General features: G+C 43.1%; 1 protein-coding gene across 7 annotated transcripts in view; it reads right to left on the bottom strand.

The window, feature by feature from the left end:
• Positions 1-799: 799 nt before the first annotated feature.
• Positions 800-10,816, bottom strand: part of SV2B (synaptic vesicle glycoprotein 2B) — a 194,067-nt gene continuing 184,050 nt past the window's right edge. For all 7 annotated transcript variants that reach the window (XM_074400050.1, XM_039480070.2, XM_074400051.1 and 4 more), the window contains 2 exons: positions 6,432-6,591; positions 800-3,710 (listed from right to left, as the gene is read on the bottom strand). In XM_074400050.1, the coding sequence (XP_074256151.1) occupies positions 3,527-3,710; positions 6,432-6,591 (344 nt within the window). In that variant the 3' untranslated portion in view covers positions 800-3,526. The remainder of the gene's footprint in view (positions 3,711-6,431; positions 6,592-10,816) is intronic.

Below are 10,816 nucleotides of genomic sequence, written 5' to 3'. Positions count from 1 at the left end.
CTTACCTGGTTTATAAAAATAAAAAATTGGTACACTCCTCAAAGAAGGGAAAAATACAGGAGGGGGCAACCACACTTGGAAATCCACAGCTAACAAGTAGTAACAATCCTTTCACAAACAACAGGTGCATTTTGTGAATTGTAAGGTCATCATACTCAGTGATTATGGCCAATTTTATGTCCACCTCGCACACTCACTGTGAGTGGAATGAGGCGGGAAGCAGAAACTGTGACCAGTTTTTCTATCATGTGTCCCCAGGGCTTGGCACAGGGACTGGCCCACCGTCGGGGCTCAGTAAGGATTTGCTGAATGAATGGATGGATGGATAAACACTAATCTTTCCATGTTTAAACTGACCCTTCCATTCATTCTAGTAAAGCCACCAGGGGAATAGTCAATGAATGGCCCCAGGGAATAGAGTGTTTCCACATTGTCCCATTCCCCAGACTGAAGGCATCCCCAGAATTGTCGTGAGAGCATCACCTGAGGCCTCGTCCCCCACTTCTGGTGTTATGTGTAACCCAAGCCACATCATTTAACCTCTCGAGGTCCCCATATTGCAAATAAAAAGTGGAAGGAAGTGATTCTTGATGTTTCTCCCAGCTGGTTCAATTAATTTAGGAATACAGAAGAGACCCTGGTGCCTGAAAATAATCTCTAACCCCAGTTCTTAAAGTTTTCTTATAGTTATTTTTATTACTCAGTTTTAATGAACACAAGGTGGCCAGGAACACTCGTTTGGGGGTTATGTGTTACATGACCTCAGGCTAATGTACTACAAACTTCACAGACAGGCACATCTCTTTCACTAATTATTTTTAATAAAACAAAAGATCAAAAGTCAGGATCAGTTGAGACTATGGGAAGCAACTATTTCCAAGCTGGGCATCATAAAATACATCCTCATGAACTGCGAACAGATTTGCTAAACAAAGGAGCGCCTCATCCCTTTAACCCTCCACAGCCAACATCAGGAGTCTCCTGGGGTAGAACATGAAATGAAAAAGAAGTGCATGGCAAGAATGCTGTCCATTATCCCCCAATGACCTGCCACAGGGACTATTTTTAAAGATGCATTTATCTCAGCAGGGGTGACAGCATTTAAAAAGCCGTCAGATACCTGTGCTAGACAATCCTTCATGAGAAAAGTCTGCAGAGTTTGGCTGCACCCTTTACAAAGGCCTGAGTGATGGATGAGATGGGAACTGCCCTTCAGCGGTTAGGTGGCTGGTTTAAAGAACTGTAAAGATAATGCAGAAGTGAGAGCTTGGAAATCAAATGGAGTTAACTCCCGAATTATTGCAGCCACCCCAGCACTCCAAACTTAATCCAATTTTAAATTTACAAGATCCATCTTAACTAGGCATGCAGGCTCTAACTGTCCTGTAAATTTCTTAAGCGGTAGCTGCTCAATGAATTGTATCATACCATTAAAGAATAATGTTTTAGATGTGGTAATCCCAGATTCACACAATTCTCTTTCATGAACCTAGCCACTGTATTCATATGGAAGGTAAATTACAGCTATATTACATCAAGTTTTTCATTATTGACACAGCATTATGTTAGGTAACTCCTATAAAACACTGAGAGAAAGATTAATATACAGTGGCATATATATTTGGAGGAATCAGGGTGTCAAGTCAGAGTGAATATGTCTTCTCTCCCTGTATAGGAAAAAAAAAAAAGGGAGGGGTGTGAATAAAAAGGTGAGGGTGGGCAGAAGGAGAGGAAACATTTTTAACCATTAAAACTGATCTGAAATCGAGGGTTGTGAAGTGGTGTTAACATTTACCCCGGCCAACCTATTACAGGAGGAACATTGCAGAAAGATGTCCCGAAGCTATCATAGGACCTAAGCATTTCCCCAAAACTGAGAAAACACTTGAGGCGGCCATTATTAGTCTGCTTTCAACTTTTGGAGATCTCTGACAGGAAAAACGTGGCACTTTGCAGCCATTGAGAGCATTGCAAATCAACTCAAAAGAATTAGTTCCTGCAGGCCGATCTTCATCTGTCCTGGGCAGGCTCAAGTCCACCTCCAGTGGTGGTTGTGCAAAGTTCACTGTCCTCTCCATGGTCAGACAGTTCTGATGTTGTTCCTCTTCCGTGCAGTCAAGACAGTCTATTGCTGACCTTCATCAGAGTGGTTTGTCCTCAGTATCTCCCCTGTTTTGTTCAAAACTGGATTTCAGGAAAGAGTTCTCTTAAGCCCTGAAGAAAAACATATTTGGCATCCACTACACACTCTAACCCCCACTTCAATGGAATCTGTTTCGAAAGCCCTGGACACATAGCAGAGATTTCTCATGAGACCTGACCATCCCAACTAATATAGATTGCATTTAACCGCTAAAGCAAACAAAAAGGTATTTACACTTAGAAGAACTGTGTCTACACCTCCCCATCCTTCCCTCAGTCCCCATGTTGTCTGATTCTTGCCTACAAAGAGTACCAGAGACCAGTGAACACATCTCACATTGTTTTTGGGTGAGTGGCAAAGTCAAATGCCAGCTTGGAAGACGGTGAGCTTGAGTTTCACAAGTCATCTAAGTAAGAGTAGAAAGTAACTACTCACTCCACCTGCACAAAGAAAAGTGCCTGGATTAAGTGGACGGCACAACATGAGTTTGTTAAGTGCATCCTCCCCACAGAAAGTTAAATGGCTGTAAGAAATTGTGCTTGCATTTCATTTGGTCAGACCTCGTTTTCTGGGACCTCAAACACCAAGTTCTCCCAAAATATGGCTAAAATGCTGGCAATATTTGCAGATACCAGTTGTGGAAATTAAACACAAATAAAGTTATATACAAGCTTAGTTTACAGAATATCTATCTCATTAAGTTTCTTTGAATAGACCAAAACAGAAATAAATATCCTTCTTAAACGTATCACCTAATTCTCATGGAGAGCCTAAGACACTTAGGGGAAAAGCAGATCTCTATAGACGTTGCTCAGATATTTGGCCTTCTATATCAGAGTATCTTCAATACTACTGTGCCAATTTTCAAGTTGAAAATAAGACAGGTGATACTTTTAAATGCAAAAATACATGTATCCTGTTATTCAAGCCCAATCTTCATATAATGACTCTAATTTCCAGCCAAGTTGATTCGTTCAGTGGTTGGGCTCCGAGAAGCTTTGAGGAGGAGCTTGGGTGTTTCTTACCCTCTAATTCCTTTTGAAATGCAAATAAGTCCTTGCACTTCACGTAGAGAAATGATGCTCCTCGCTTAGTGTGTGCACTCACACACTCACTGGAGAATCCTCTCCCTGCCTTGGTCTGGGAAGACCTGAAGTTAAACACGCAGCTCTGTGATTCTAAGGGTGGCTCACAGCACCCCCTAAACCAGTCATCTGAGTTACAAATTGACAGCTGAAGTGGGTCCTATACTAGGGGTCACAAAGTCAACTTCTCCTCCTGTGCTATCCAAGGTGTCCTCTGGACGGTGATAGGCAGGAAGTGTGGATGCATTTTAGTGTCCTGGACCAGATTCTTTCCACCTTTCCTTTTCCCATAGGTTGTTCACATCAGGACCTGTTCTCGAGTCTCTGGCAGTCGAAGGGCAATCAAGCCACCCCCAACCAGAGAAGCAGCAGCCAGAAGGATGGGGACCACTTTAGTTATCCCAACAAAAGAAGCGAAGATAGTGTTTCCTAAGATGGCACCAAATTTGCATAATCCATTGAGAATGCCGAAGGCTGTTGCCCTGCAAAAGAAAAGGAATGGAAATACTTCTGATATTCTGAACCTCATTTGACGAACAGGACTGGGCTCTTTTCCTTATTGCAGGGGGAAGAGGGGTGCAAGGGATTTTTTTTTTCCCTAAATATAAAAATAACACATTCTCATGGTAGTTAAATTTGGAAATACAGAATAATATAAAGATGCATGGTTACCTAACCTCTTCACTGAGAGACACTCACCTGTATTAACATTTTGAAGTATTTTCTTCAAGTGTTTTCCTTTTTTGTTGTTGTTTTTTTTTTTCAAAGATATCTATTTTAAATGTTTTTACAAGTAGTACAAGTTTACTATGTATTTTTTGCAACTACTACATGCCTTTACAAATAGTACATTCTTACTATGTAGCACATGCTTACTATGAAAATCGTGAAAGAATAAAGAAGTATGCAAAGCAGAAAGTTTAAGTGTTCCCCCTTTAACACTCTCAACACTACTGAAGCAGAGACTGACAGCTGCCCCAATAGCATGTTTCCAATCGTAGGACTACATTTCCCAGACTCCTTTGCTGCTGAGCATGGCCATGTGACTTAGTTTTGGCCAATGGGATGCAAGTACAAGTAACAGCGGTCCCAAGAAGCTTCCTTAAGAGTTGTTGCGGGTGGGCCTTTTGCTCTATTCCCCTTCATCCTTTTCCTTCTACCCTGCTTCGTGATGGAACACGGATGGTTTCATTTTGGACCATAATGAGTCTATGCAAGGAAAAACAATGAGATAGAGCCTGCACCACCCACTCTAGACTTTTTCAGGATAGAAAAACGCAGTGCTTAAACTTCTTAAGGCCACAGTTATTTGAGGCTTCTGTCAGCCACGGCAAAACCTAATCCTAATAATGATCTTTCAATCACACTTCCCAGTGAGATCTATTACTAATCATTTATTCTCTCATGACCTCACCTGTATGCAGAAGCAATATTCCCAAAACTACCTCTCCCAAACTGAAATAAAATGTTTGTTTCTCATACCACAAGTTTATTAAGAATGTGGGTATATTTTTTTATTTAAAACTCTTTTATTTTTGTCTATAACTGTACCACACAGTAGCTTTATAATCACCAACCCAGTTCTTTTTGTTTTAGTATTTTTGTTTTCATATTTTCTTGGAACTTTTAACATGTGTACTTTTTTAAATAAACTTTTTTCAAGTTCCCAGAGGGGAAAAAACCTTGTTGGATTTTGAACCAACTCTTCCATGTTAGGAAAAAACGAAATGAAATGTGACATTTTTGTAAGATTGAATCTTCTTATCCAAAATTAGATATATCTTGTCTCTTCTATATGTATATTTATTTATATATATAAAATAATATATACTAATTATGTTATCAATTATATATTATCATAATTATATATAAATATATAATTTATAAATATATACATTTTCTGAGACAGGGTCTGTCTCTGTCACCCAAACTGGAATGCAGTGTTGTGATCCTAGTTCACTGTAACCTTGAACCCCTCGGCCTCTAGCAGTTCTCCCCCCCAGCCTCCTGAGTAGCTAGGACTGCAGGCACATGACACCATGCCTGGCTAATTTTCTAATATTTTTTTGTAGGCATGGGGTCTCATTAGATTGCCCAGGCTGATCTCGAACTCCTGGCTTCAAGCAATCCTTTTGCCTCAGCCTCCCAAATCACTGAGTTGGCATATATTTATCTTCTCTTATATGTCTTCTTTCATACCTCTTAGTAAAGCTTTATGGTTTTCTTCATAGGAGTGTTTCACTTGTCAAGTTGATCCCTAATTATTTGATGATGTCTGCTGTTATTAAATGGATTTCAAAAGCATCTTTAACTTTTTTTATATAAAAACCTATACCTAATTGAGTTTGATTACTGACCACTTGACCAAATTGTCATCTCTAGTAGTCCCATTAGTTAATTCTCTTATTGTAAAATCACATCATATTCAAGTCATTTGTCCTCCTGTTATTTTGTGTAAAACTCAGCAGTTCTTTTAGATGAGAGGTTCTTTGACTGCAAATATGATGTGTTGTGCCCTTCCTTTGTTATCTATATCGCAATACCTCTGCCACCAATTTTGGAAATATTCAGGTTTTTTGCAGAATTTCATTTACCCACATTCCTTACCACTTCACATTCCTTTCTGACCATGGGGCCTCTTAACTTTTTTTCTTAAGATTCACAATCCCCCCTCCACAAAGAGAAACAATTAGTAAGTAATGGCCTTGACCCTATGCTTTTAAACCAGGCCTCTTGCTATATGTAACCTGTGCAAAATAAATGTAACCCCTGGGCATCCCTGCCACATTCTCTGCAGATTCCCTGGACTTCATGCTGCCTCTTGACCTTTATTTCTCTCTCTGCCCCTACCCTGTGCTATTCCAGTTCTTCACCTTTTCACTTTATCTCCCATTGGCTGGCCTGTTCTCTCTTGTAGTTGACATGACACATATGGTGTTGCCAACTTTCCACTCTTATTTCCTTCTCCTAGACATAGTCTGTTCTCATCCTTTGCTTCTTGCCATCCTTCCCATGCTATCAAGCCCTAGCCTGCCAAATTTCAGGTCCATGCCATCCCCTGTGCAGGAGAAACTCAAAGTAAGAGACGTCTGGTTCAAGGAACAGCAGAAAGACCATGATGGCCACACAAGGCATGGGATTTACAGAGCAGGTAGACTCCTGGCCCAAACGGGTCCCAAAGGAAAGCCCAGGGAAGAACGGACCTCTGGTTGGTGGGATACAGCTCCACTGTGATCACATCCAGAGCATTCCAGGCTGCAATGCTTGTACCACAGAACAGGCACTGCCAGCCGATCATTGCAGACTCACTGTTGCCAAAAAACAGGAAGAAGCAGCAGACTGCAGAGATGAGCATGGAGCCACCTGCAGAGGGAGATCAAGGATAAAAAGAAACATGAGGCCTGTGTCTCGCACAAGGCTGTCACCCACATTCTCACCCCATCTCCCATCCTAACTGGTATACCTGAAGCCAAGGCTGCCTGAAGTATTTTGGGTTCCTCCTCCACACAGAGCGAGCACAGCTGGAAACCTCACAGGGCACCCCAGCCATGGTATTAGTGCCCTCTGCATGGGTCGGGTCACCGGACTTAAGGAGGCTTCTGAAGTCACACTCTAAGGTGCTGCCCAGCTCAGAATGACTGGGGACAGAGCAAATAAGGGCATTTGTTGAGAATCTATTATGTACCAGACATTGTTCTTGGAGCTTGAGCTGTATCAGTATTGGCCAAAAAACAAAAACAAAAACCTGTCTTGATTTGAAACCAAGATGTCAAAGAGATCTCTGTCCCTTGTTTATATTGTTCAATGCAGTATTCACAATAGTCAAAATATAGAGTCAACCTCAGTGGCCATCAACAGGTGAGTAGATAAAGAAAATGTGGTTTACATACACAGTGGGATACTATTCAGACTTTAAAAAGAAAGGAATTCTGACAGGCACAGTGGCTTGTGCCTATAATCACAGCACTTCCAGCCAATGTGGGAGGATCACTTGAGGTCAGGAGTTTGAGACCAGCCTGACCAACATGGCAAAACACTGTCTCCACTAAAAATGCAAAAATTAGCCAGACATGGTAGTGCACACCTGTAATCCCAGCTACTCAGGCGGCTGAGCCACAAGAATTGCTTGAACCTGGGAGGCAGAGGTTGCAGTGAGCTGAGATGGAGTCACTGCACTCCAGCCTTGGTGACAGAGCAAGACACTGTCTGAAAGAAAGAAAGAAACAAAGAAAGAAAGAGAGAGAGACAAAGAAAGAAAGAAAGAAAGAGAGAAAGGAAGCTATTCTGTCATTTACGACAACCTGGATGAACCCGGAAGACATGCTGGTGGGTGAAATAAGCCAGGCACAGAAACATCTGCATCATCTCACTTTTTGAGATCTACTCCCAAGCCTGGTGACTACCATTACTAACAAGGTATTGTATATTTCAAAACTGCTAAGAGAGTAAATTTCAAATACTCTCACCACAAAACATATGTATATGTGGTGACAGATATGTTAAATAGCTTGACTTAATCATTCCACATCACATACATACATCCAAACATCATATTGTACCCCATCAAAATACACAATTATAATTTATCCATTGAAAATTTAAAAATAACTTTTTTTAAAAAATCCATTCTCATAGAGCTTATAACCTGCTGAGAACATGCCTATAGATGGGTGACTGAAGGGAAACCTGAAGAAAGGCCGTGCTATTCTCCATTTACCCAAATCCCCAGAGATCTGACCTGCCCTTCCCAGCCCTGCTCTGTACTCTGTAATTTATCGTGTGCTCTGTGAACAACACCCTCCACATGCTAATCCCATGGACTTTCTTATCAGTTGGGAGGAAAAAATGGTTGGAGTACCTCTCTCCAACTCCTGCCCTGGGGTAGAAGGCCTTTTCTGGCAATAGTTGCATCCCTCCAAGACCCCCGTTCCTCCCAGGCAGCTCCTGCTCCACAGTCCCAGCCCCACAGAGCTCTGTGGGTGCAATTTCCCACCTTGTCCTCACAGCCACAGAGGTGGTAACTGCTTCTCACTTTTGCTGGTGTCTGGGGGCCTCCTCTGCCTTATTCGTGTCCATAACACTGTCCACACCTTTAAAAGCCCTATCAGCAAAGTCTCATCACCAGAACTATCTGGGGTGAATCCCTTTTCCCCCCAGGAATCTGAGTATGCAGTCTACCGGGTTAGCCTTGCAGGGGCCCCAATCGGGCAGAGAAGGGCAACTCAGATCTCTGGGATGGGGTCGGGAGTGAAAGGAAAATGAGCAGCACAGCCCTTACACAGCCGACAGGAGATCCCATCCAAAGAAGAAGGTCAAAGCTGCCAAAATCCAGTAATTCTAGCCTCGAGTGAGGCTGGGATGCAAACTCCAAGTCCGAGGTGGAAGCAGAGCATGGCAGAACACGTTGCAGACCAGGAAAGTGACCAGCAATGAGGCGGAAATAGGGTGAGCAGAAAGGTGGGAAGGAAGCAGGTCTCAATCAACCAACCGGGACACAGGGCACGAGCGCCCCACCAGGCACCAGCACCCTGCGGGAGGAAGGTACTCCACTTGGCAAGAAGCCAGAGGCCGACCTAGCCTCCATAGGAAACACCTCCCCAGGGATGGGCCTCAGCCCAGAGCGTTACCCTCAGACCCGGGGCTGCGAGATTAGTGCCAATCCTTGCTGATGAACTAGGAAATCGTAACTGCCCACCTGGATTTTGCCCACTCTGGGAACCAGTAGGGCTGTGAGCAGGTGCCTGGTAACCTTTTTCCAAAAGCTGGAAGAGAACTACAACAGAGGGAAACTGGCATCTACAGGACCCCAAGTGCTCTCTGAGCAATACCCGCTACATCCATGCCTCCCTCAGAGGGGCCAGCCATGGGGCTCCACTTACAATAAATGCTGGCAAACACTCATTAACCACAAAATATTATCATCTGACAAATCAACTAATAGTCAGGGAGGCCTTCCTCTGTTAAGTGTTCCCACTACAAGTCCCCAGGGCCCACTGTACTTCCACGTCCATAATTCTTACTCCTCTAATAATTGGGAGGCTTGGGTGGAAATGCCAGCTTACTTACTACCTGTGTGACCTTGAGTGAGTTGCTTTACCTTTCTGTGAGCTGTCTCACTGTCCCCATCTCTAAAATGTTGATTAAAATCCTCGTAGAGTTATTGTGAGAGTACAATGTGCTAATATTTATTAAATGCCTGGAACACATATAATAAGCATGCCTTAGTGTTTAGGTAAATGAAGTTTCTAGTGGAAGTCTGCCTCTCCCTATAGATCATTTGCTCTTTAAGCACAGGGATATTGTCTGTCTCAATTACTGCTGCAGTCCCACTGCCCCCCACACAGCCTTGAGAGAGTAAGTACTGCATAAATTAATGTTATTGAATGAATAAATGAGTGGATAACAGCCTAATCAGGAAAACTTCTACTCCACTGATAACCAGAAATGACTTGCACTCCACAAAGAGCAGATTAAGCAGAACAAAAATGTGCTTGCAGATTTTCTAGCAGAGTTGGTCTGGGAGTTGGGGATAAGGCTGTTTCAAAGTGGTTCCCCCACGCTGCATATCCTAGTGGAATAGGTATTAACTGAGCACCTCGTCTTTACCATGCACTGCCAATATCACAGTCAACCCACTGCATGTCAGGCCTCTTACTAAACACTGAAGGGTAGAGAGACAAAAAAGGTCCGGTCTGAGCTCTTAACAAGCTTGCCTTTAGCTCAGAGACATTAACAAGGGAGTAGACTAGAAAGAATGATTAAATATTAGTTCTAGGTCTCTTATCCAGGAGCGTGCCTTTATTTAGCATTATAGGAATCATTTTGATCTGGGATGTATTCACGATGGTAAGATGAGCTTCATTGGTGAGGGAAAAGGATGTCCACTGTCTCACTGTCCCGCAGCCCCTGCGCCCAGCCACCCACCAATTCCATGAGGGAGCAGGTGGCAGGTTCTTAGGTTGTAGGCCGTTCTCATCCACACAGGCATCCACCCCACCCTTATAGCCCTGCCTCCCCCAGAACTTTCTCAGCTGCTTCAAGACAAGACCAGAGAATCCACTGGTCAACTCTGGGACTCATAAAGCTGATGACAAATGGCAGAAGTGTCACACGTCGGCTCTCGCACCCTTTATCTCATTGAGCCAAACAGAGGTATTATTTTAACAATGGAAATGGAAGCTCAATGAAGTAAAGGAACTTGGGTCAACACAGAAAGCTAATCTTGGAAGAGATGGGGCCACCTGACTCCCAGCCAAAGTATTTTTTGTTGTTTTTTGTTTTGTTTTGCTTTTTGCTTTTTGGATTTTTTTTTTTTTTTCTGACATGGAGTTTTGCTCTTCTTGCCCAGGCTGGAGGCTAGAGTGCAGTGGCACTATCTCAGCTCATTGCAACCTCCACCTCCCGGGTTCAAGCAACTCTCCCATCTCAGCCTCCCAAGTAGCTGGGATTATAGGTGTGCACCACCATGCCCGACTATTTTGTTTTGTTTTGTTTTGTATTTTTAGCAGAGATGGGATTTCACCATGTTGGCCGGGCTGGTCTCAAACTCCTGACCTCTGGTGATCTGCCCGCTTCAGCCTCCCAAAGT

Source organism: Saimiri boliviensis, chromosome 5, assembly GCF_048565385.1.
Source record: "Saimiri boliviensis isolate mSaiBol1 chromosome 5, mSaiBol1.pri, whole genome shotgun sequence".
Taxonomy (NCBI): domain Eukaryota; kingdom Metazoa; phylum Chordata; class Mammalia; order Primates; family Cebidae; genus Saimiri; species Saimiri boliviensis.
Note: the sequence above shows the minus strand (reverse complement) of the source record. Positions and strands in the feature narration are given on the sequence as shown.